Consider the following 27852-nt stretch of genomic DNA (forward strand, 5'->3'; position numbering starts at 1 on the left):
AAAGAGAAAACGAGAAAATAATATTCCATATGTTTTTCAATTAGCCTTATATAAAAAATAAAGACGAAACAAAATCTATAAGATCTTTGGATTCGTGTTGGAAATAATCTAAGAAACAACTTAAAATACTGAAGCAATTCGATGAAGCTAAATCTTAAATGCCTTTTCTATTCAAGATTAAAGAATAAGAAAAAATACCCATTCTATTATATTGTGTTGTTTAGAAAAGACTCTTCCCCTTTTCTAAACCGTTCCCCCTAAATAATTTTTTGGAACAGGTTTAGTGACTGATCAAGTAAAATTAGAAGAAGTACTTTCAAACACTGCGGTAATTTACTTGATATATGTATATATAATTTTATACGATTATTATATTATTATTGCGATAACTTAGGAAAGTTTTTACAGAGAAGTGTACCTTGTTAAGCTACAGAATGTAAAAGTAGTTAATATTTAGGTGCAAACTTAAAGTACATGCAACAATGCGTGAGATGGGCTTGTTGCCACATCAAATGCTAAGAGACAGTTCTTTAATCATCCTCCAGCTCGACATGCGCCCTTCTTCTGTTAAGACAGCAACCTTCAGTTGAGCATAAAGTCCATAATAGTTAAGTGTCGACGGCAATGCGCTGTGAAATAGTTTCAGAACGATAATTTAATCTCCCTGTCGTTGCATCTATTTTAACTGGTATTTGAGCAAAGCCTGTTTGCTTTAATTAATTTTGATTGAGTATTTTTAATTTACGGAATTTCAATAAATAAAACTATATGTATATAATTCCTATATAATCTAAAAACTATATCATCCCTTTTTTATATTTACGTATTATTCTTTTAGAAAAAATATGCTTCATTTATCGTCGACGGGTGTAGGAAAAAGATCAAATACAACTATTGGAACAGAGTTTGCATCATTTTCTCATCTTCTTCAGACTCAACATTTTTGGCATCATCAAAATTCAGGTCAGTTTCACCTTTCTTTTTTTTCACTCATTTTTGTTTGAATTCGAACAGCAGAACTTAAGCTATCGCGAAAACTCGTTCTAAAAAAGAGAGACAAGAATGTGCAACATACATGAAGTGGCAGCATGTGTGAGGTGGCAGGTTTTCACGGCAACAATTTGAAAAAAATTCAAATTTTTGATGGAATTTAGAATTCTTGCGAAATAAAAAAAAAAGCTTGTCTACCTGATGGTGTTACTTTTACTTGCTGAATCAATTTCTAAATTATATTTTTGAGAATATACCTTCCATTTCGGACTGTTCTAAATTGTCTGAATTCTAGTTTTTTGGTATCATAAACTTGATAACTAGTTATACTGGCTATTTATGCTAAATAGAATACTTTCTGAAATAGGAAGGAGAAGGGGAGTAGATTTGCCCGAATATTTTCCGCATCATCAAAATCAATCGCAGTTTCATGTTAGTTGTCTTTAGTTTGTTCTTATTACTAGTTCCATGGGACCGAGCCATGGTGAAAGGAAAGACTGTTTTGTTTAAGAACTTTCTCTTTTTTTTCGGTAAGCCTTCTTGCATATTTATATCGACAAATTATTCTATGCAATCGACAGTCAAATTGAATTGTAATTTGCTTTTTAAAGTATTAAGCACAGACACTCATCTTCATCAAAATATATTATATCTATTCCAAGTATTTGTGATACTTGTACGGGTTGCACGTTATTTTTGTAGGTCTCTTTTTTTCTGAATACATAATTCTGATGTAATTTATTTTGTATATAACAACGAAAATGAAATTAACGCTGGTTAGTGTATTGCTTCTTGGATAGGTACGTATGAGCTCTTTCACTTGACTTTACGTCCATCAACATCAAAAGTATTTAAAAAAAGAACCTAGTATATTGTCTTCAACTATCAAATCTCTTATTTTTTTTACGTCAACTAATCACAAAACTGAAATATTGTTTTCAGCTGTCACATCTTTTAATAATTTTTTCGCCAACTAGTCATAAAAACTGAAATTAATTTGACGACTATATTGTCTCCCTACAGACGGGAAATAAAACTGAAGATTTTCCTGTAAAAAAAAAAGTTCAAATGATGCTGTATTGACAAACGGGTATATCCTGTGTTTAAAGCAGTGAGCTATAAGCCTGTGCCAAAACTATTTCGTCAGCCTCTGCCATGATATTTCGTTCATAAGGCATTCACAGGCACTTATAACAGAGGGGGTGGGGCAACCCACCTCCCAAAAATCTTGAGATATTGGGATTTTCCTATAACATCTTCTATTTTAACACGATTCGTGCATATTTTTTTTTTTTTAATATTTGAAAAGGTCAAGCAACAACAAAAAATCTATTACTGTGAAAAAGAAGAAAATGAAACATGAATTTAACACTCAGACCCACTGTTGGTTTTTCTCGCAGTATGAATTGATATGAATTTCAAACCTAGGTTACTTTTTTCCATAGCTTAAAATTTAAATGAATTCGATAGAAAAGAGAAAGTAAATTTTCCTGAATGTACTCGTATCTCATAATGTATGAAGACGAACAGAAAAAAATAGGTTTGCTAAAAAGTAGAATAAAGACATGGTGGGCTGGATAACGAAAGCATTGTCAGAGAGAGAGAGAGACAGACAGACAGACAGACCTGATTGTTAAAAGAAATAGCGAAAGAAATATTTTATTTCTCAAATCTGCGCTTTTTGCGTTTCGTGATCTAAGTTGATTTGAGTTTGAATCAGATAAAAAAAAAGAATGGGCTTGTATTCTTTTGTGATGGCCAGAGAAAAACGTTTTTTGCCTCATTCTCCATAACGAAAAGTCCTCTTAACCCCCCCCCCCGCCCTCCAAAAAAACTTCCTGAAAGTTTTAGCTCCATTATCCAGCTTTGAGACAAAATAAGGTAAACTTACCAAAACTGGACACAAGTTCGTTACCATTTCATTGTAACCTAATGCGAAATGATGTTTTTGGTCTCAGGCTTCTGGCAACCACTATCTGGTGTCAGACCATCCTTTTCAGAGCTGAAGATTAATGACTGGCTGGGGAATTACCTGTATGCACAATGATACAGATAGATTCATGAACGGGCATTTTCCCTCAATCCTCCTGTTCCTGTGGGAGTTTTAGTAGTTTGTCATATGTTCGTAAAATGTTGACTTGAAATTTTTTAAGCAGGTTTTACCAATGAGTCACACGCCTTGACATCAGGGGTCGGTACAGGAAGCGTGTCAAGCTTAGCATCCTCATCAAGTGTTGAAGGCAACCCATCGAGGGATCGAAATGGTTTGGGAAGCTGCAGTGGGGATACTATGCACGATTATAAGTAAGTGTCAGTTGTTGTATTGCTATTGTAAGTTTTATTGATTTTAAAGAGGTTTAACACATTTTGGAATTAATCCCAGGTTTTTGTCCCTGTTGGGCAATCATATCTGATACAAATAATTTTGATCTCCTGCTTGATTTAAGGTTTCGTTAAAGGAATAGTCTGGTTTAGGCACCAGGGTTTCTGGACTTTTGCAAATTTGGTTTTGGCTCACTGGGTTTTCCAATCTCAGTGAGGTCTCACGAAAAGCGCAGTCTCATGAACAAATTTTTTGGGCATGAAATCTTGCAACAAAACGAATCATATCTTGATGAGTTTTTGAAGAAGTCTCATGAGACAAGTAGTCCCAGAAATTTAAATTTAAATCTCGTAAATTAAATTTTTGACATGGAATTTTGCAACAAAATGAATCGTTAATAAAAACAAATATTGTAAATTTAAACTAAGGCTCATCTTTCAAGTTTTAATAATTTTGCATCAATGCTCATTTTTTAAAGATTTGGGAACTTTTTCCAGTTCCGTAAGAAATTGCTTGATGGTTTTAAAAATTTATAGATTTATTTTAAAAATCGAACTTGAATGTAAATTATAGAGCAACCCAGATATGGAAATTATAAATAATAGGAATGAAATATTTAATTAGTTTTTTATTGAGAGATAGATTTATTTAAAAAATAAAAGGAAATGACAATGTTTAATAGCCACCCCAAAGAGTAAAAAACTTGTCCAATGAGGTTTCGACACAATAAAGCTTACAATAAAGCACCGGCACAATAAAGCTTACATCTAAACATATTTACTAAATATAACAAACCCTGGGGTGCTAATGCTATAAACATGTAAGGTGTATGCCATCTAAACATAACAAAAGTATATACAAGTTCCATAATCCAGAAGCTGTCCATATCTTTGCATACATCAGGCATTTTGCAGTAAAAACTGGAGTTTTTGGTCAATTAACAATGGAACTGCGTTGTTTTGTAGAACAAAACAAGTTGAACGACGGAAGAAAACTGCCTAAGCCAAACACTACCAAAACACAGAGTGCATGGGGGGATGAGCGAAAAATAAGAAAGGTATAGGGAGGAAAAAAGGAAAAAATGCTTAAGTTTTCTCGCGATAGTTAGGTAGAGACCCACTTTTACAAACAGACTATGCATAGTGCTTTGAGTAAGAAGGTTTCACCAGTATTAAACCCCAGGTAACTAAAGGAAGAAATACGCTTGTAATATACGAATGTAGCTTACCAACACTGTGGTTCATCGATGTCTGAAGTACCGCTAATTGCTATTTTCACATGTTAATAGTGACACTGTTTAATTTTAGCTATATCACTAACACTAGAACAACTATTGAGTCTACAATTAGGCATACTATTGCCGAACGACAGAAAACGGAATCAGACCGATAAAAGATCCCTGTGGGATGCCACATACACCGGATTGCGCTTCAGATTGAACATCATTCTTCTCCAAAAACTGGCACTAGCTACTAAGAATTTTTTTTTCCTTGGATCCTATACACCTTACAAGTAGAACATGTTGAAATGTTTCAAAAGCCTTCATCAGGTTTAACAACCTGGCACTAACCCTGAATATTTTATGTAAAGCTAATTTAGTTACAGAACTAAAAAATATCAATGTACACTCCATTTGACTGCTCTAACGAAAATCAACCTGATTGTTGTTTAACAAATTACTTTCCTTAACCGGATACAAACCTATTCATTAATAAGGGGAGAAAATACCCTTAAAATGACATGGGACTATAATCAGGGTGAATTCGTTGGGGGTGGGGCAAAGAAGAACGTGCCTTACCCTAGAATGTTTGAAGTTGCATTAATTACAGGGGCGGGGGGGAGAATGCCAATTTGGATCCCAAGTTTTGCAAGGGCCCCCCCCCCCCGCCAACATTACCTTTGTACCTACCCCCTGGCATTAAATACCAGGACTATTTTTATCATCGCCCTTATAAAACTGTTCACCCTTGTTTTTTTTTACTAAAAGCAATCTGTTAAGGTTCTATAGTGAAAATGGTTGATTAAAGTTCCATAATGTGGAGCTAATAGAAACGCAGCAGTCAAGCAATGTGTACGTAGTTTTGTACCCTTTCTTTTGTGAATTCGAGTTACCTCTTAAAATCAGAACTAAGTCAAATACCCCCCCCCCCCCTCCTGAAAATGCGTCTGCTGATAATATACTCTATTGATATTTATTCATTTTGTTTTTCATTAGATTTAGAATAAAAAAAAAAAAATTTTTGTTTTTTAGGTATCAGTATACACTTGGAGCTGCGACATCAGTTGCCACCAAAATGAATGAAGAAAATCTTGCATATCTGAATCAAGGACAATCCTATGAGCTCAAACTTCATAGATTTGGGAAAGAAGTGGAGAAAGGAAAACTGTTAAAGGTATCTCTACCAACTTTGTGATATACGAGTCTGATCATTCGTCATACATCCCCAACTTCAGATTTACCATTACGGTTTTAATGAGTAACTTCTTTGTCGATTTCCACTAGACTTATTTGTTTTCTCACTCCTTTTTTTATACGTCTAATTATCTCTCTTTTATCAACTGTCTTTATATTACATATTTCCTTCTTATATGGATCTTTATTGTGTCTTTTTACACATTTATTATATACCTCTTATTATATATATATATATATATATATATATATATATATATATATATATATATATATATATATATATATATATATATATATATATATATATATATATGTATATATATATTTTCTTTGTCTATATTAGCATCCCTCTTTATATCTCTATGTTATCTTTATATTAGCTCATCTTCAAAAAACTCTTTATGTTTCATGTACAAATTGTCTGTTCGCTGTATACTGCTCGGAGGATTGTCCAAGGTTAATATCAATTCATCTTCAAAATATAAAAGCAGTTTCTACTTTAAAATAATTAACTTATTCTAAAATACGACTTTTGTGTATTCTGAGGATATTTCCCAGTAACCTAAGCCGTTATACGTAAACCGAGCGGAGTTTGAGATTCTTGTGATAGGAGTTGTAAAAAAAGAAAGAAAAAAAAATATTGTATGGTGACAATCATCTAGCTTATACAAATGACTGCTTGACCTGAAAAATACTAGCCATTTCCAAGGTTTAAAATTTTAGGAGATGGGACCTTGTCACTCAATCGAAAATAAACAGCGGTTTATTTTTTCAAAAACGCTTTATTCTTTTAAGCTGTTAACGCCGTTCGAATAAACCGTCTATGGTATCAATTATAGAAGATAGGGCCTTTCCACACGATCAAAAATAAGCAGTTATTAGTCTTCATGAACGTTTCGTTCTTTTGCTAATTTTTTTACATCCCAATATCAATTCATCTTCAAAGTATCCCTAGATTCCGTATAGAGTCTGTTCCAATTCTTTGTTTTGCCACTTGTATGGACTGTCCATGGTTTAGTTGTGAATGACAGAACCATGCTGCATTTTTGAAAATGTAAGAAGTTATAGTAGGTTTGTCATAAACTGCCTTACCCTCGCATGATTTTGGCATGTACAAAACACGTCCTGGGTATATAGGTAGTCCATTAAGTAGTAAACAGCTGGTGGACTCCAGCCATATTATGTTTAAGAGGTAATTACTTGGCAAAAAAAAAAAAAAAAAAAAAAACTGTCGTCCTAAAACCCCAAATTAGACAAATTTGCACTTGAACGAGGCTTTTACCTTACCCATCTATCCAACTACCTAGGACCAAACAGTATACCCGAACCGTCAACCAAATAGAAATGTCCAAGTCCATGCAAAGTCGTCATCAATAAATGTACTCCAAACTGCAGAATGGACCACCCTAATTGCTCTAAAATTATTTTCAGGGAAAATCTTTAGCTGGCACACATTTTTCATTAATGTGGATGCATAATGTTTCAGTTTCATAATTTGAAATAGTAGGTACATTTGATACAAATATCCCTAGTCTTATCCACAGACCACCTCCTCCCCTGAAGATCTTCTATTCTGAAAAAATCATTCTGAGCTTAGCAGCTGAATTTTCATCTTTCCATTTTATATAGGATCTTTGCGAATTGTTATTTCCTAGGAATGTTAATGTATCCAGCACTATCATCTTCTGACCAATTGGATTTCCTTCTCTCTCTGCCACTTAATTTAATTGCCATGTCTTTGTTTATCTTTAGTTTTGTTTCAGCCCTCTCTTCTCGTCGTCCAAAGACTTCTGCATTTTCCACTGACACTTTCTTTAGTTTTTTGTCCAAGTAAACCTTGGTAACTAGCATGGTGTGTACTGTCCTGCCTTCTCAATTTATCTCGTTATCCTTAAATCTATTTAGCGAGTTCAATTACATCAGCTAAGTGAGATTCTACTGCTCCAGGAAGCTAGGAGTTATCATAAGATGCAAAAATGTTTTCCCTGATGAGTCCGTCTTGCCCCTTTTCACATCGCACATCAGACCAGTCATGGAATATGCATGCTTCCTTTTTGCTGGTGATCCAGAAAGCCAAATTTCTCCTCTCTATTTTGCTCAAAATTGAGCAGCTCGCGCGTCAGCTTTTGAAAACCCTGATCCCATACCCCTGCAATCGATGCAACATGATTTCGACGTAACAGTTATGTCGGTCTTTTACTAATGCATGCATTCCCCTCTATCAGAGGCGGTATCAATGTGTATTATTGAAAGGGCAAAGCCTTTAAGAACAGCTCGTCAAGGAAAAAAACGGCTGGACCACCTTGAGCAGGGTACTCCCCGTCAAGAATACCTAAAAATAAGCTTCGTCCAATAATTCGCCTGACCTGGAATAACCTCCCAGTAGAGTGATTCGTGTTCGATTGAAATATTCAAACAAGGGTTCAACAAGTACATCAAAAATGAAAAAAAAAATTAATAAATTCCCAGGACTAACGGCATATCATCATTGTCGTTGGAGCAGTGAATATTGTACAAAAAAAAAAAAAAAAAAAAAATCTCGTGGGTACCATCCAAATAAATTCGGCGAAGGGGCAGGTTCACGCTTAACGATTCTTCAGCTTCAAACGTGTCGAAACTCGTCCACTTGTTTTCAGCACTGCACTTGAATATGGACGATACGTTTATTTTTGTGGAATACCGGAGAAGCACAATACATAAAATTGCTTCTTGTTTCATGATTTTTCAATGATTATCCTTAGGCCGAAACCTGATATAACTTTTGGCTAAAATTTTCCGTTTAGTATAGCTGAACTACCAAATTGACTAGAATTAAATCAGCAGCCCCTCGGAACTTAGTCAGCACTCCTAGGGCCAGGCACATACGTCGGGAGAAGGGGGCATCTGGTTGATCAGGGAGGATGTGGTGTCAAAGGATATCTCCACGGGATGTGGGTCTAAACTCCAAAAGTTTTCTAGGGACTAGCTTTTTGTAAATTGCATATAGCAGTCATACACTGTAATGGGATTGATAAAATTTGTTAAATGTCACTTAATTGCTTATGATGTATCTCCGATCTATCAGAAATTCACTTGAACGTATTGTTTTTTGACAAGGACAACACTTTAGCTCTAGTTTTCTTCTTTTTTTCTTATAGTAGGCCGAGAAAGCAAATTTTAGTGTGGTTATGGTTTTAAAGCATGAACATGAACATTGGCACAAATATAATGACTAAGGTTTGCGTCTACCCTTATGGCAAATTCATACCAAGGTTAAGCCACCTGAAAATATACCAATTGAAACTCAAAAGAAAAAAACTTGCAGATAGCTGAAATTATTTTTGGAAACAGAGTTTTTTTTCTTTCTTTTTTTTTGGAATAGTCACTCAACAAACTATAGTACAGTATTCTAATGACGATAAAACTCGCTATCTTTGTATATTTAGGCTGTAAAGTCAGAGCCTTGTTTGGAAGAATTGTAGAAAAATTGGTTGTATTTCTGATTTTTTATTTTTCTAAAATAAAGATTAAAACTTCTGATCCGAACAAAATCGTAAGAATTTGTGAATATGCGTTTTAGTATCTGTGTGTTTGAATATGCATATATTCTCACATGAAACTACATTTGTTTCCACCATGTAGCCTGTGAATTTACTACTTTAATAACAATTCTAAATGTTTTCTTCTCTGCTTTGGAGCTAACGGGTACCTGTATAAAATAAACTTCTAAACATGTGGGAAAGTCTATTGATTTGCTCCCTCAAATTCCATTATAGAAAAGTAAGACAACTTTCGTGAGGAATTATTTGTTACTATTCACAGGGATTCAACTTGTAAATCCTTCAGAGGACCATTCACCAACATAATTTTTAATCTAGAATTTCATTTATAAACATACAAAATTATTATCGAAAAAAGTCACAAAAATAAAGATGTTATCTCGGTAAGAGCTAGACTGCGACTGTCCATTTATTTATCTGTGTCCTTTGTTATTGTAGAGTGTGGTCCGTCTTTGTTTTCATGATCGGCGATTACAATATATGGAAAAGGAGCAAATAATGGCCTGGCGTCAAGCTAATCCTGGCAGTAGAATCTTGGAAATTGACATACCCCTCTCATATGGTATTACAGATGTTATTCAAGATCAGGTGAATCTGAACGCTGCTACGTTCACTTGGGATTCTACCAAAGAAGTAGGAGTTTTCATTAAAGTGAGTTTTATTAAGATAATTTTTAAAGCACTTATATAAGTGAAAGGTAAGAGTCCAATCATTATATTGTTTTAGACCTAGTTTTTCCTGGTTGATCGAATTGCTTTCTTTAAATTTCTTTCTTTCGTTAAATTAATATATTAATTAACTAAATATAATTAATTTAATCATTTAAGTAAAATTAATGCATTAAATAAAATTGATTTCTTTCGTTAAATTAATATAGGCAGCGAAATTTGCTGCCAGAAAGGCGACAACAACTCATTGCAGCACCAAGTCGCGTGAGACCACTATAACTATGAACGCTCCTCCCCCTCTCAATCTAATTAAAGCCTTCTTCTCACCTTCATAAGAAAGGTTAGTTTCCTTACATCCTTCCTTCCGACCTCCTCCCACCCAATTCAGGGACGGCCTACTTTTTGTTTGGCCGTACTAGATATTTAAATATTAGTCACCCTATATTTAGGATGATTTACCAACAGCGTTTATCTTAGAAAAATAGATATACTGCTCCTAGATGAGTGTATCTATTGTTATAACCCATAAATATCTATACACTATGAATAAAACTCCTTTCAGAAGGATAGATAGCTGAAAATCAATAGATAGATAGATAAATAGATAGATAGATAATTTATTCAGCCGCTAGGCCATACACAAACATTACAATGATTATATAACACAACAGCCAGTTTACACTTAAATAAATGGTATAACTACTAACAACAAACAAAACCTTAAACCCAATATTTACATCTTTTAAACCCTCTTTTATAAATCCAGTCACTGCTATAATCGTCTCCCGGGATGAAGATTTAAGGATCCGAGGAAAAGACACTTCCCCATCGCCTAAGTACTTCAAATGCATAAGCAATATGCATAAGCAATCACACATAAGCCTAACAGTTTGGAATTCGTTTCCAGATTCCGGTCATCAAACTGAAAGTGTACCACAACATAAAAATCGCATTGAAAAGTTGTTTCTTTATGAAAAGTTGTATATTAATGCCGTAGGAATGTCCACTGTACCATTAGTGGTTGCAGCTGGCCATTGTGGCATGTTTGTTTTTGCTTTCAGCCTTATTTCAAATAAATGTGTGATGGACACTGATTCTGAAAATTCTCCTAATCATTCAGAAGTTGATTCAGCTTGTGAAAGTAGGAAGTCTGGCTTGAAGGTTATGGTGGAGAGAATGGTACTTCAAATCGACGAAGACTTGCAATCACTGTCATTGGAAAATAAAAAATTTTAATGGTAGCCATGCAATTGAGTTTACATTTTGAGAATATTGGGGATTTATGCTCATGAGAGTCAACATTCAGTTCAAAAAAGATTAGAAAACAATTTAGCAATATTTACCTTGCTTCTTTTCTATGTTCTATATATCTACTCTGTTTAAACGAGCAATAATTGTGCAATATCAGTTTTATCATTTGCTATCATTTTATTGATGGCAAACTGTCTCTCATTATAGCCCTATAAGGTAGGATAGAACCACGTTTTTTCATACTGCGTTACCCGAAACGGGTAATGTTTTACGGGTAACGGGTAAAGTTAACCGAGTAACCGAATAGTTTTAGATTAATTTCAGTTAATAAGGAGTTACTCACCTGAATAATTATTTTGGCACACTCCTTACATGGTAGTGCACCTGTTAACATCACTGGAAATATTATTTAATACAGCATTCATCTCTGCATGAGAAACTAAGACAAAAATAATAAATAAAAATAACTTAAAAACTTAAATAACACACAAAGAAGAAAACTCGCAAAATACAACTAAAAATATATATTTTTTTACTATAGGGTCACCACCAGTACATTTCCATAAAAAAAGCTCACGTTTTACAACACACAGCAATGCTTCTCTGATAGACAAAGCATTGTTTGCTGTCCCGCATGCATATAAATAGGTATGTGTAGCTGGAAAAACGCGCCCGATATGTCAACAATAAACTAAGGAAAACTGTACCAATTCAGACCCCGATATAAGCTATCCATTTTGAATAAACTCTTTATGCTTAGAAAAAAAAATGCTTTTCCGCTTTCGCTGCAATTTTATGCTTCCAGCCTTATAAGTCACTAGTACTCAATCCGGCAGTTGTATCAAAACTTCAAGCCCCCCCCCCCCCTAAAATAAACAAATAAAAGCAAAATTCTACGTTATTATGCACACACGTGGTGCTTTACGCACATGACTGGTTCAGTAAATGGTTCAGCACTTAGCATAAATGAATGTATCTACTTGATATGAGAGTATTCCTGTTCAACTGAAGAAAATATCAATTTTAAAATTAGTTTTCAAACTAAAAGGGGAACGAGAACTGAATAGTGGTTCCTCATATGGATATATTTACTACACTCTCTCTCTCGCCCCCCCCCCCCATGGGATTTTTTCTTGTTCAAAATCCCGGATACAAATCGTTTTTGGATTAAGGTTTGCCACTGTTCAATTGTTTCATAAGATGTGTCCCTATATGATAGATAGCGCCAGGCTATTCTCAATAATATCAAGGAAACCAAATTATTTCCATTTTCCTGGATTTATGGGACAGGATGATCCATATTTTATTTAAAATATTGCGGCCAAATAAAGAAAGGTGCTACTTCTGCTTCTACTGCTCATACGTTCAAAATACATTCGTAACATGCGAAAATAGGACAATTTTCCTCTTTCTCTGCAGTCTTAGTTCATACTCGAAATAAAGTTTTCAGTCTGTTTTGTGCAAGCTAAAGCTGGCAGATTGCCTCATATATATTAAGAAGGCACGAAAATCTATAATTTGGGCAGGAATCCCAGAAATAGATTCCTGAAAATTTAAACCTGAATTCAAAACGGCAGTTCAAACGACAAAAAAAATCATAAAAATGCAATACAGAACTGAAACAAAACCTAAATATTTATTTGTTAAATGATAAAATTTACTAACTTTATTTTCACTCTTGGGATTTTCAGAATTCTACGGTCAAAGCCCTTAAGCGGCATTTCAAATTGTTAGATAAGTTTATAGATATGTTACTATGAATATCCAAAATTGGTGAATGTCAACATTTGCCGGTGAATGTCAAAATACCTTTTCTTTTCTCCTTGGATTTAATCAGTGTTACCAGTTAACTTTTTCAGTTTATGCAAGGTTTGATTGTGGCAGGTTAGATTAGGTTTGGTTAGGTTTTTAACCCATTTCTGATATTTATAACCAAATTTAACCTAATATAACCTAACCTAAACTAACATTATATAACCAAACTTTAACTTTTACCATCCCAATGCTTAGTTTTTCTCATTAGGGGATCTTGGGATTCGATAACGTCTTTCTGACACAAAGGGTTTTCAGTCACTGATAAAACTGTGGGTAATACAGAGGGATCACTGAACTCTTTTAATATAAGAAAGATAGAGTGCTATAAATTTACGACTTTCTATATACGTTTAAAATATATACGATCCAGTTACTTAGCACCAAAAATCCAATATAATTCCAATTGGTTGGGTAAATTATATTTGAAAAGCCCAGGGTAATTCGGGTTTCCACTCGGTAGAACTGCTGAGCATGGTCTTAATGTTCTTCAGCTCAAACACGAAACTTCCGTTTAAAAATACATTCACACATAAGGTATACTCTGTATACAAAGGAAAGGCGCATGGAGATCCCTTAATATAGCATTATTTTCTGTCTAAAACTTTCTAAGGTCTTGGCTTATCATACTTATATTTTGTTTCTTTGTGATTTTGACCATGTTTGTTTTGAGAAGGGATATCGTCACTTCAGCCTAGGAGCATACCATTGTATCCAACACCGACAACCTTATTATCACAGTTGACAATGCATGAAAAAATGTATTCGAAGAAAATTCTAGCCATACATACTGAATTTACACCGACACCGACACCTTATACACCGACAACCTTATTATCACAGTTGACAATGCATGAAAAAATGTCTTCGAAGAAGATTCTAGGCATATATACTGAATTTACACCGACACCGACACCTTATGCACCGACAACCTTATTATCACAGTTGACAATGCATGAAAAAATGTATTCAAAGAAACTTCTAGGCATACATACTGAATTTGCGACTTAAATATACGAGCTCAGCTGGTAATAGTTACTATCAAAGGTTATTTATGATTTTTGATAGGAATAAGGATTTGAGCATCATAAAGATTTGAGAGCATGAATACATTGAGTACAAAAATTATGCTATGAAAACTGATGACTGTTAATTTTCCATCTACTTAATTCTGTTACATCAAGAGTTTATATAGTGCTGATCAAAAAGTAACTATCAGACTGTATATGCGCTGGTGCTATCAGTTGGCACTGTTCATCGTTGTCATGGACCATTAAAAGGAATCTAAAGTAAGAGAAGGGCAGAGAAGAGCAAAATCAAACAAGTTTGGGATTTTACCTAATGATGGCGGCCATTTTTCTTAAAGTCGGGACAATTCGTCGAACTTTTTTTTATGGAATATTCAATTATCAACAAACAACGATCCGCTTTCTTACCATTGGCATTAAAAGTTTATTTTGAATGCATCAGATTATTGTCTTTGAATCTAGCAGGCTTATTCTTCGCTTCTTCTTCCCTGTCTGCAGCCAGTCTTAGGTCTTTCAACAGCTACTCTTTATGGATACCACTTTCCCCGTCTCAGCTTCTCTTTGCTTCCCTGGGCTAACTCGAAAATATGGCTAATGAGGATACAGAAATTCTAAAGATTTTGTTAGTTGGGATAGAAATTTGAAAGATTTTTCAAAGCAAAAAGGGGCTCAATTTAGTAGTTTCTGCATTACCGGAGTTAATATTTCCGACGTGGCATGAAGTCAAGTTTGTCCCATTCAGAAAGGGGCTGAGACCCATGATAAATCTTTTAACATGTTAAGAGACAGATATGGATTTTATTGGGTTCGTCAACCCGAGCCTAAAATAAACGCGAGTTTAACACGATTGTGTTGCTTTCTTAAGAATCTCCACATAACAGAAAACCGCAGCTACCTTGTTTTCTCCCATCTGATGAATCAAACAAAAATCCTCAAATATTTTTGCCCATATTGTTTATAGAGGTGATCAATAAGCAGAATAAATAGCCAGTCATAATATTACATCACTATTTGCATATGTAGTACAATCAACACAATCTTACTACAATCTTACTTGTATAGAATGTTGTAACCCAAAACTTTTCTGTCTGTTTACTGGCTTAATATTTTTCACAATTGAACCAATCAGGTTATGCAAGTACAAAGCTAGTAGTCTCCCCAGAAATTGCATTTTCTTGGCTTAGATTTGTCCCTTAGTATTAGTTAGGCCAGTTTCAAAAAAGTGGAGCTATTTTTTTTCCTTCCCGAAGTAAGGAACGTTGTGATTGGCTTGCGGAAATACCGTCACAAAAATGAACCAGTAAGAAAGTATATCTTCTAACATAGAAATATAAAACGATAATCTCTCTTTTTCTCCATGGTACAAACGATAATCCATTTGGGAAAGGATGGTTAACCTGCCTGAGGATGCACCAAGGGGAGGGGCAAGACAGATGAAGCCCCCAAAGAGACCTTGTGTTGAAAAACATCCTGCATAGTATAGACAATTTAGCATTTTGATAAATTTATTGTCTATTTTGAATTTTTTGGCAACATAAATTAAAATAATCATCAATTTGCTGCTTTAAACTGTGCATTAGAGTAATTTCTGCGGCTTTAAAGATTTCTTCTTTTTTTTCTACTAATAGACTTGCGTAAAATGAGCAAGCCCTTCTTCTCAAGAAATAGTAAAATTCAAGATTACTTTTTTAGTTCGTTTGATTCTCCATTCAAATCCGATTGATTCTAAGCCATATTGTTTGTTTTTCCATCTAATAAATACACCTTTTGTTCCTTTAGCTTGATTCAACCAAATGACACATGTCTTCTATTTTCTTTGTTAGTTTTAAAATCCTGTATATTAGACTACTGTTTCAATATAGCTGAACCCCTCTTCCCCTAGAGGTCTAGTATCGAAAAGGGATCCTAAATGTTACAGAAAATACGGTATTTTGAAATATCTAGTTGTTGATTTCGAAATTTTTGATCGAACGGAAAAGAATTTTCTGCTCCGTTAAGTGTCGTTAATCCGATTATATATATATATATATTTGACCGCTTTGGAAGTTCCCTGTTGTGCTAAGTTCCGTAATTGAAATCTTTGTGGACACAGTATGCACATTATTTTTGCTATGCGCACATTGATTAGACAGCGTTTTGCTCAACAATTAGTGAGATATTATAAATTAATTAGTCAGATTAATAGTAATTGATTAATTGTACGGGATAAATACTTTTGTTCTGAACTAAATCTGTGTTAGCTTTTCAAACCGTTGACAAATCTTAGATTCCTTATCAGTTTTTACCGAAATTGCCACGGTTGCTCCCTTTGGTGGTGAGAAAATTTGCTAATGGGCCCTTTTTCTTTGATAGTGTCAGTCGACGCTGAGACTCACAAAGTGATATTTTTGGTATCGAATGTCCTTAAATTAGAAAAATTAGCAGAAAAAAACCTTGTATAAATGACGTTTCAATAAATAAAGTGTTTAGCATTAAAATAAACCGAATATCTCGTATCTCCTCGAATCTTCATGCATCATAGCTATTTTTACTAGTCGATGAATTGCGAGAGCTATCTGAAGGCCTAGCCATAGCCCGTTTCCTTCAAAACAGAAACATGAAGAGCTCCATTGGTTGGCCTCGAAGATCATTTTTGTTCTTAGGTCCCTTGCTTGTTGTCAAATGATGGATTTGAAATACCGATCATAATGCATGCTGTGATGTTGCATCCAAGATATCAATTTTGTTCCCAAGTAGCAATATTGGAACTGTTCACAAAGTCGTATCAGTGCGTTATGAATCCAAGTCTTTTTTTGACTTTTCAAATTGGGCTCGATCTGCAGCATCGATCAAGTAAATAATGGTATCAGCAACCAGGGAAGTAATTCCACCACACTATGCTTGCTTTGCTTTGACCGCTCAAATCGAAAATGTTGAACTTTATGTTTCCTATGCACATTTCTTCTGAATTTTAGCGTAGAGTTGGCATGAATGGCATGAATTTTGGCATAGGCAATACCGTCGTCTTGTCTGTATTATTGAGGCCCAAAAGCAACAGCATCTTATTTCTCTCTTCTTTTTTTAATTTTAGCGTAGAGTTGACATGAATGGCGTGAATTTTGGCATAGGCAATAACGTCGTCTTGTCTGTATTATTGAGGTCCAAAAGCAACAGCATCTTATTTCTCTTTTTTTTTTATTTTAGCGTAGAGTTGGCATGAATGGCATGAATTTTGGCATAGGCAATAACGTCGTCTTGTCTGTATTATTGAGGCCCAAAAGCAACAGCGTCTTATTTCTCCTTTTTTTTTTATTTTAGTGTAGAGTTGGCATGAGTGGTATGAATTTTGGCATCGGTAATAACGTCGTCTTGTCTGTATTATTGAGGCCCAAAAGCAACAGCATCTTATTTCTATTTTTTTTTATTTTGGCGTAGAGTTGGCATGAATTTTGGCATAGGCAATAACGTCGTCTTGTCTGTATTATTGAGGCCCAAAAGCAACAGCATGTTTTTTCTCTTTTTTTTATTTTAGCGTAGAGTTGGCATGAATGGCGTGAATTTTGGCATAGGTAATAACTTCGTCTTGTCTGTATCATTGAGACCCAAAAGCAACAGCATCTTATTTCTCTTTTTTTGTATGCTTCCTTATATACACTTTTCAGGAATTTCAGTACAAGATCTGGGTTCTTCTGAAATTTGGCCAATAGTTGGTACATGTTGTACTATCCTATTTTCTTTACAGGTCTCAAATCTTCGATAACTAAAGCCCCTCTATCCATTGGACAGATAGGATTTTGTTGTAGCCATTTCTTAATACATCCACCTAAACATGTATGCTTACACAATGAAGACTGGGAAGGATCCTAAGGAACGTCACAGCAAATGGTACAAATACACTTCAGGAATTTCAGCAGAAAATCTGAGTTCTTCTGAATTTGGGCCAAGAGTTGGTAGATGTTGTACCATTCTATTTTCTTCCATCAAACGCAATTATGTCGTCTCGCCTGTATTATCGAGACCCAAAAACAACAGATTGCCTGATTTTTGTAGTCTTAATTATCCGAGAACACTAGTGAGCCAGTCCCAAAGAAACATTATGGAATTTAATAGAAAACTTGAATTAAGATATGGGCAAGAACAAGATTTCAGCAAAAATCCAGAAAAAATTACACATCGGAACGATACTTACTTTATAAAACTATGACGTGTGCATTCATGGGTTAAATCATGCTAATCTAAATAAAGTTTTAAAATTGCTGTTTTGGTAAGTATATATTTAGGGGGATGACAGAACCTGTTCTGTTGCAGTTAATCTTTGTCTTTGTAGTAGCCTTTGTGTAGTTTTTGTATATCAATGTAGGGCGTGTGGAATAGTCTAGGGTCTGTAGCTCCTTTGTGTGGTAATATATACTACAGTAAAGTAGGAATAGTTCGAACAGTAAAGAGTGAACATCAGGTAATCAGGCAGTGTAGTCACCCAAATATGACATCATACCCCAGATAAGAAATTTCTCAAAAGATACTTGTGATATATTGTTCGTGCCGAAAGGTGCATTATTCTTGTTTGGTATACCAGACAAATACATTGTGATTAATGCTATGTGCGAGAATAACACAGAATAACAGTGCTGCGGTTAAGGTAGGAAATGAGTTTAGTAGCTGGTTTCGTATCAAATTAGGAGTTAAGCAGGGCTGTGTTCTATCCCCATTTTTTAGGATCATTGTGATGGACTTTGTTTTACGGAGCGTTTTTAACAGGAAAGTACATTTGGGATGATTTCAAATCCAAAATTGTCAAAAAAGATTTGCTGTCATACCTCCAGATTTGAAAGGGTTATACAAGGAACAGAGAAGCCAAAAGAGGCAATGTGCAGAAAGTCAAATAAAGATGAGGTAGACAGGGTAAAGTAGGCCATCCCTACTTTACCTAATTAGACTAACAGTTGTCTATGTAAAATATTTTATTGATTACGGCACGCACTGATTACGAATTGTTTTGAGTTATGACATTTCAGTGCGTGACGAATTGTTATGACATTTTATTGACTAGCCGATGGAATTCTTGGGTCTCTAAAATGGTTGGTAAAATGGTTGGCTCGCGAGTTACTTAATCAAAACAGTTTAACTTTAAATACAGAAAAGTGCGACTCCTGCTCGAACTCTAGGAGTATAGCTCCTAGAGTTTCCGTATTTGTGTTGTTTTGTCCTTTTTTCTTGCTTTTTCTTTGTACTCTGCTTATCTTTTGTGTTTACTTGCGGTTTAAAAATAAGTTATTATTATTATGTCTACTTAGTCGTTTAAGTTATCCCACAGTAAGGAGAGTTGTTGACTATATTTTCGCTTTGTGAAAATCCCCCCTTTGGGCAATTATGCCAACTGGAAGGTGATCGTTTTATTCATTTAAATATCTTTTTCCATATATGTTCATTGTATAAGCACTGAATTTACACCCAAGAAGCATGGAGGAGAAAAAGGAGTTCCCTTTCGTCTCCAACTAGAATCATTTGATGCTGACGATCCAGTCGCTAAACGCCATCATGCTGCCGCTTGCCAGATTAAAGTTTTCAAGGTAAGCTTTTTTCCATTACTGAAATATACCAAATTTACACTTATGAATCCAAAGAAAACTAACTATTAATTATAGAACACAGCCCCATAAAAATAAAAATTAAATATTATAACATAAAATATACTAATGCATGTATCCTTTTTAAATGCTTTTATGCTGCTGCTTATTAGGTAAAACTTGTTAAGGTTATTTTTTTTCACAGTCATGAAATATGTCAAATTTGTGCTTATGGAGTTAGAAAAAGAACTAACTCCAGATAACTAGTGAAGGAGCAGAAGTTCTACAAAATAGTTTACTAAGATATTGAAATATTAAAATTACGTCATAAAAAGCTTGACTTACTTGACTTAAGGCTCCTGCCGAGGGTTCGGCGTAGAGAACGATGAGACTAGGTGCCTCCAGGTGGACCTATCGCTTGCCAGGATCGCAGCTTCTTCCACCGGGATGTGGGCTTGGGTGAGGAATTCATCGGCTTTGTCTTTCCACCTAGTGGGTGGGCGTCCTCTGGGTCACTTCCATCCGTGTAGGGTGGGGTTGAAGTCGAATGCGACCCGTGCTGGGGCGTCGCGTGGCATGCGAAGGAGGTGGCCGTACCACCGAACAGTACGCTGGGCGAGCTGCGTCGAGAAAGGAGTTTGAGCCGTACGTGACAGGAGAGTCTGGTTGCTAACGAAGTCAGTAATGGTCAAAAATAAATTAAGAAGGGTAATTTCGTAACAATTATAATAAATAAATAACAGATAAAGCTGGGAAGAGATGACCGTTTATAAAAAAGACAAGAAAATGCTATTAAGAGATAACAAATGGAGGAAAGAATATAGTATTTGTGCTAATCTTTAGTGGCCTTGTTTTAATGGCGAATGCTTAAAATGCACAGATATACAGCCCATTACGGGGGATCCGGGATTGTCTCCTAGAGGGGGTGGGGTTAATACTGCAAGTTTTTTAGACTCGTTTTTGAAATTTTGGCTACGATGGGCCATGGTTAGTTCTTTTCTTTGTTTTAGCAACTGTTGCAACCATGAAAATCGTACATTTAGATTACCGTGGGGTTCGAGTGTTGGACCATTCTTAGTAGAGATCGCCCCGTGTATAGATATACTTAAAATCATAGAATTACAGTCTGTATCACAACTTAATTTATTCAAAAGACATGGAACAATATTCACACAAAATCAAGATTTGGTAATGTTTTAGCTGCAAATTAGAACATTAGAAGATGACAATGATAATAAATTTGATCGATGTTGACTTATATGGACATAAGGGGGGAGGGTTTCCTTCAGGCATAATACTTCTACACGGATAAACGTTTTCTTTTTGCCGCTTACCAGATCAAAAGTTTTCAAAGCTGCTGCACCTTTTTTTCCCTTTTCATAGAATATATCTGTTGGTGTTTTAATTTTGGATGTGCTAATTAAAAATTCTGGCTGAGAATGTTAAAATATCTAGCTTAAATAGCTGGAAACGTTTCTCCATTGCTGAACTTCTCCTTAAATAAAAACACGATCAAAGTCAATGGCCCTTCTTATAATATTGTACTATATCAATAAAAAACATTATCTTCTTCCTTTATTTCAGTTGTCTTGGGTGTGTTGTCTTATACCAGGCATGTATGTGGGATCTTTTTTTTTTGGGGGGGGGGGATTTAATGGACGAACGTAGAACAATATAAAAGACATTGCAGCGAAATTCGGAGGGAGGGGGCCAGTCGGCAGTTCTGCTTTGCATGCACTTATCCCGTATCATAATAACATAATTTAGATATATCTTTATTCTACTTTAGGTATCACAATTTTTTAATTCCAAAATATTTAAGGGGGGACGCCATTCCAGAGCCGTTTTGGCCGATTCGAGCCTTTTTCCTGGTCGGCAAAAAGGCTCAAACACAAAGGTATCAGATTTCACACAGACTTGAGTAAACAAACTCGAAGAGGGCGACTTCCAGGGGTTCCTTACGCTTTTAAACAAAAGGAAGCCGTTTTTGAACAACTGACCGCTTTTGAACAAAAGGAAGCGTTAACCGCCTCAGCATAATTTATGCGCCCACATCCGTTTGATTCCAAGTATTTTAGGCTCTTTGTCGGGTGATAAGCAATTTGAAACGTTGGTATGTAAAGTATTCGAAGGGACTGCAGTCAGAAAGTGTTTTTTATAAAAATATGCTGCCACTGCTTCAATAGAATATTTTTCGCCGTATTTTTAAATACCAATTACGACAATATTGACTGCAGCGATCTTGCAGGCAAACCCAAGATAGGTTTTTGAGTTTTTTTGGGATTTCAGGAAAAATAGGTGTCGGCTTTAGCATTTTGCTAAATCAAAATGTTCACCTGATTCTATTCTATTAGAAAAGACTGAGACCGCCTAACTGCCTCAACTATTAATGTCAGTCAAACTCAAAACGCTTACTATGGGAGAGATAGGAAGGTCGCTTCAAGTATGGTCGCCCCTTAAGCGCAAAACTTTTTAATTTTGAACTCTTTTTGAAACCCTTTTAATTTATGTATGCTTCCAATATATTTATAGTTCTTTGTCTATTCGCTTTTTCCTTTTTTAGTTAAAAGGTGGCGACAGAAAGCATAAACAAGACCGTGAGAAATTAATGAAGAGACCACCCTCTGAACAGGAGAAGTACCAACCGCAAAGCCGCTTTACGCTGTTCACGGATGTAAGATTTTTGTTTCCTCTTCTGTTGCTACCGTGCTTAGGCAAATTGTCGGTCTTTGTTGTTTAGATCACCATTAATTATCCACTAAGGCTAATAGTTAGTTCACACGGATGGGATCTCCATCATTCCTCAAAGGAATTCCTTTCAGGATTCATCATTTTCCCGTAATGTCTTTCTGTTGGATTTATTTCAGCTTTTTCCCTTGGAACACGATGGCTTTCATGGGAATTCCAAGGCGAAATATTTAAAAATCAGAATCGTGTCGAGAATAAATCATCCACAGACCCATAATCTTATAGCCATGGTAGAGAATTATCCATATTTATTTGAAACTTGTCACAAAGAATGTAAAAGCATAAAGAAAAAACAACAAACATGGCAGGAAATTTCCTGAAATGGGAACCAATGAAAGGAAAATGATGGGCGGACACGCCATCTTCTTTTATTTTTTTTCTGGATTAACTATTTCCTCAGATTCTAGCAAACTGGAGCTAGCTAAAACTACTGAAAATGCTGCCAAGGCTAAAGCTTCTGAGTCTGAATCATTCATGCTGTATTAATTTATTATTTTTGCTTCCTTTCATGACGTCTGGTGCGTTCTAACACCTTCCCATGGGTGTGAACAGCTTCCCGTCGATCCTTGATAGTTTTCCGTAATCGTTTTCCCATTCGTGGGAACTAACTATAAGAGCTATTCAGGGTGGTGACAGGAATGCGGACGCTATTAAAGGGGGCGACAGGAAAGGATATTTAAAAGATGGCGACAGGAAGCATAAACAAGATATAAAACAAGCATAAACAAGTGCCAACCGCAAAGCTACTTTACATGTTCACGGATGTAAGGTATTTGTCTCCTCTTCTTTTGTCACGGTACTTATTGCCTGTAGGGGAGATTATCGATCTCTGTTGTTTTGGTTGCCATTAATTGTCCAGTAAGGCTAAATGCTATTGAGGGTTGGGATGGGCAAAGCGAATGCTATTAAAGGGGACGATTGGAAAAGGACAGTTAAAAGGTGGCAACAGTAAGCATTAACAAGATCGTGAGAAATGAATGAAGAGACCACCCTCTGAGCAGTAAATCTACCAACCACAAAGCTGCTTTATACTGTTTACGGATGTCGTGGAGATTGTCGATCTTTGTTGATTCGATGAGTATTTGCCCAGTGAAGCTGTAAGCTAATAGGGCCTGGCGTGCCCAAAGTAGTTTATTTGAGGAGTTTGTATTGGTGCCAGATTCGGAAGGGAATTAAATTATTGACATGAACGATTATAATATGAAAGTTGAATTGTGGGTCATTGCGGCACAGAATTTTAAATTAGGAGATCAAAACTAGCCGAACGCAACAAACCCTCGCTGCGGGCTCGTTTGTTCAACAGAATTTAAGAGTTTTAAGGTTTTTTTTATTATTATTATTATGTAAAATAAAGGATACCCAAGTTCATACGACATGTTCTTTTTTTTGTCTGCCTAACGTTGGGGAAGTTTGTGATAGCCACTCGTCATCCATTTTTTTTATGAGTCTTTTAAAAATATGTGGTTTAGAATAAATATCTACATCCCAAATTAACTTTTTGATATTTACCAAATAATATGGAAACTGGCAATAACGTCAAAAATAAAAATTGCTAATGCCATCTAGAGTTTGGTGGTTTTATCTAATTCTAAACTGGTGCATACTTGTCCTTTCACTTATTTAAAATGTAGAAGAGGGTAAATAAAGCAGATGTCACCAGTTGGCCTAACACCTTTGACGCCGCTGGTTTACTTAGCCTGGTAAGGTTTTTCTAACCAAACATAGGCCTCTTTGTAAAAGATGGATTTCAACTTACAATAATCCTTAAAAACCGAAAAATCTGATTAATTATCACTTAATGATGAATTTCAGCTGCAATCCTTTAATATTGCTGATTATTTATATCAGTTATCCAATTTTCTTTGAAATTTTCTGCTTTTAATGAAGTTGCCAGACACATGTTCAACCACCCAACTTCTGACTCTTTATAAGATTCTCTCTCTTTCATACTTACCTAAAATAATCTAAATATTTTATATAAAAAGAACATTAAATATATCTAGAGTGGTGCTTTATCTTATATTTTGATTAAATATAATTCGCTTGGAAGGTAGTTCTTTGAGAATACGCCTGTGAAAATTGGCAAAGCGACCACAAACATGTACGCACGTGCTCACGAATTTATTTCAGGGTGGAGTCTTAATAAAAAAAAAAAGAAAAAAAAAGAGACGAATTGTATGAAAAATATAAGAAGGGAAATTTTCTGAAAGTCTTCATATTTAGGGAGTGTAGAGAGGGGGAGGGGGTAGGAAAAGATCTGGTGTTAGGGATGTACAAGGATAGAATAGAACTATCAGGGAGAGACGACCAAATATACTTAATGTAGGAGAGACCAAACAAACATACTTAAAATCAATCATAGATGTGCAAGGGTAAAATAGAACTATCAGGGAGAGGCCAAAAATACTTATAATCAATCATAGGCATGATGCTAAAGATGTACAAGGGTAGAAAAGAACTTTCAGGAAAGGGTTTTTGCAAAAGATGGTCAGAACATTTTCATTTCTTGTCTTCTTTTTTTTTTTACACAAAATCAAGTTATTTCTTCTAAATAACTAACAGACACTTCTCGGGGATATTTTATTTCTGTGTAAAGTTAACGAAGCCTCGTGTAAGCTACGTCAACTTTGGGATATCTCAAGAAGAAAACAGAAAAAAACTGCTTGTTAGGTTGTTTTTCATGCACCGTGTTTTGTTCGTTTTTTTTTTAAAGGCTAAACAGGAAATTATTCTTATCTCTTTTTGTTGATATACATGGCGAGAATTAATATTTTTCTAGGTTCCTGTAGAGGCACTGACTAGTCTACAGTCAACAACTGATTTGCCAAGCGATGTGAAAGCAAATCAAGGAAATTTCAGTGCCAATAAGCCGGCATTTTATGTTGGCGACAATGAAAATCCTCTCAGATTAGATGTTGCCAATGAGACTGTTTCAATTGTAGAAGCTAACGCTCTGTGTTCCCAAGTGCTTCGTCCGGAATCTACCTCGACACAAGTAACCTTTCATTTATTTGTCATTTTAATCTATCATTTATTAATTTCTTATTAATTACATATCTATTTATTTTTATTTTAGACTATATAAATGCTTCATTTACGTTAAAGCTTCATGACATATATATCAATATTTTTGGGTAGAATTTTAGAGAGGCATTCTCTATCGATATATAAAGTCCTGTGTTTTACTCGAGCAAACACAGTTTTTGCCTGTGTTTGCCCCGAGTCCTGCATACATATCTGTCCTAATGCCTTGACTTGTCCAATTCTATTCTGATACTTAGATCACTTAGATTTAGACAAAGCAGGATTTCGGCCTATGGATCCTTTGAGCTATTAAATAAAAAAAAACAAGCAAGGATTTTTTAACTGAAAGTAAGGAGCAATATTAATGTTGTTCCTTACTTTCAGTTGAAAAACTTGTTTTTTATTTAATTTCTGATCCTTTTTCAAATAATACCAATAAATCTGGCTTTCTCTCCATGGAAAATTCCTTTCCCCGCGAAAAACTCCTCCATGTAAAGCTCCTCCAACATAGCCTTCCTAGAGGAAGATCTCTCCCCCCCCCCCCACCCCGAAAAAATGTCTGTATTCTTCCCAATAATCAATACTATATGTAAACAATGTGCAAAGTTCGTATCTTGCAGCCTTCCCCGGGGGACAATAGGGTGGGGGGGGGGGATCAAGTCATCCTCAAAGACATAGTTCTTAGATATTTTGATCTATACGTTACCATGAAGTGTTTGAACAATATTATCCACTTCTCTCCCTTTTTAGACCCCCTTATACCACAATCGCAAATTATAGCCCAAAGTAAAACTGCAAAGATGCTTTTGGCTGCAGGAGTTTTCGAAGCTTAAACTTAAAGAATTCAAGGAAATCATTTGTTTGCGTTGCGATCGTGACCATGTGCCACCATTCCGACAAGTGCACAGTTTATATAATTATCCAGTAAGTTTACCGCAGATGATTTATGGCTCTTCATTCTCGGTAAACAAAAAGCTCCTCCCACTTATTTGTGCACTTATTGTCGACTTATTGGTGAGCCGGCCAAGTGGTTTTGTCAGTACTTGTTCCGTAGGTGATTATTCTTTGTCTACCCGTGAAAAGATCTAATGCCGCTTATGTTTATACGTTCTCTGGAGCACTCTCACCTCAGTCCGGGTTTTTATAATGAGTGAGATAGGGAAAGATCATACTGCTAATTATATAAACTGTGGACATGTGTGAGCGCAGATCAAGCTTCAGATCCGTAGTCATAGGCAGCGCAATAGCGCTACCGAAGTAAAGAACGATGTTGGCACAATGTATTATTTATTTTTTTGTTTCCATACCCGGGCACTTCGTATTGAAGGAGTTGTCGTAAAAATTTAGAAATGGGCTAATTTGATTGGAAATAGAAGCGACTTGTGCCCTTTTTAATAGTTGAAATTGATTGGTGGGCAACTTGCCCCCCCCCCCCCCCCACGCCCATCCTTACCCCAAACACATCCAATCAAAATTTTGAGATAACTATTTTGTTCAGCGTAGTTGATTTCCAGATAGAAAATATGTTTTTGAGGAGGACACTCCCCCTGAACCCTCAGGGCAAGGGTTTTAAGTTATACCCTGAGGGCATATAAGAACGATGTTGGCACAATGTATTATTTATTATTTTTTTCCTTTAGAGCAGGGCACTTCGTTTCGAAGAAGTTGTCGTAGACACTTCAAAAAGGGCTCATTCAATTAGAAATTGGAGTGGCTTGTGCCCTTTTCAACAGTCGAAAGTAATTGGAAGGCAACTAACACCCCTTCCACGCCCACCATTTCCCGAAACACATCCAATCAAAATTTTGAGATAGCCATTTTGCTCAGCGTAGTTGATTTTCAGATAGAAATTATGTTTTTGAAGAGGACAATCCCCCACAGCACTTTCAGGGCAAGGGTTGTAAGTTATGCCCTGGGGGTATATAGGATTTCTATAGGAAGCGTTGTGGAAGAAACTTCAAAAATGGCTCATTCGATTGGAAATTCAAAGGGCTAGTGCCCTTTTTAATAGTCGAAAGTGATTGGAAGGCAACTAACCCTCTCAAGCCCACCTTTTCCCCAAACACATCCAATCAAAACTTGGAGATAACCATTTTATTCAACGTAGTTTTAAGTTCTGGAAATTAGGTCTTTGAGGATGACAACACCCCAACAGCCCTGAGGGCAAGGTTTACAAGTTATGCCGTGGGGGTTTATAAGGTTTTTATTGAAATCTTTGTCGTAGAAACTTGAAAAAGGGCTCATTCGATTGGAAATTGGAGTGGCTTGTGTCCTTTTCTATAGTCGAAAGTGATTGGAAGGCAACTAACACCCCTTTCACGCCCACCATTTCCCCAAAGAGATAAAATCAAAATTTTAAGATAGCCATTTTGTTCAGCGTAGTTGATTTCTAGATAGAAATTATGGTTTTGAGGAGGACACTCCCCCACCGCCCTCAGGGCAAGGGTTGTAAGTTATGCCCTGGGGGCATATAAGGTTTTATAGAAGGCGTTGTCGTAGAAACTTCA

General features: G+C 35.6%; 1 protein-coding gene across 1 annotated transcript in view; it reads left to right on the forward strand.

Annotated features, from left to right (window-relative positions):
• Window positions 1-27852, forward strand: part of gem (transcription factor CP2 like gemini) — a 131588-nt gene that overhangs the window by 73466 nt on the left and 30270 nt on the right. The window contains exons 5-11 of the mRNA XM_089089840.1: window positions 839-963; window positions 3147-3294; window positions 5565-5706; window positions 9707-9919; window positions 19430-19576; window positions 22137-22247; window positions 25101-25316. Coding sequence (XP_088945966.1) covers window positions 839-963; window positions 3147-3294; window positions 5565-5706; window positions 9707-9919; window positions 19430-19576; window positions 22137-22247; window positions 25101-25316 — 1102 coding nt within the window. The remainder of the gene's footprint in view (window positions 1-838; window positions 964-3146; window positions 3295-5564; window positions 5707-9706; window positions 9920-19429; window positions 19577-22136; window positions 22248-25100; window positions 25317-27852) is intronic.

The sequence above is a fragment of the Artemia sp. Qi Xiang Cuo genome, chromosome 5, assembly GCF_049724085.1.
Source record: "Artemia sp. Qi Xiang Cuo chromosome 5, ASM4972408v1, whole genome shotgun sequence".
Classification (NCBI taxonomy): domain Eukaryota; kingdom Metazoa; phylum Arthropoda; class Branchiopoda; order Anostraca; family Artemiidae; genus Artemia; species Artemia sp. Qi Xiang Cuo.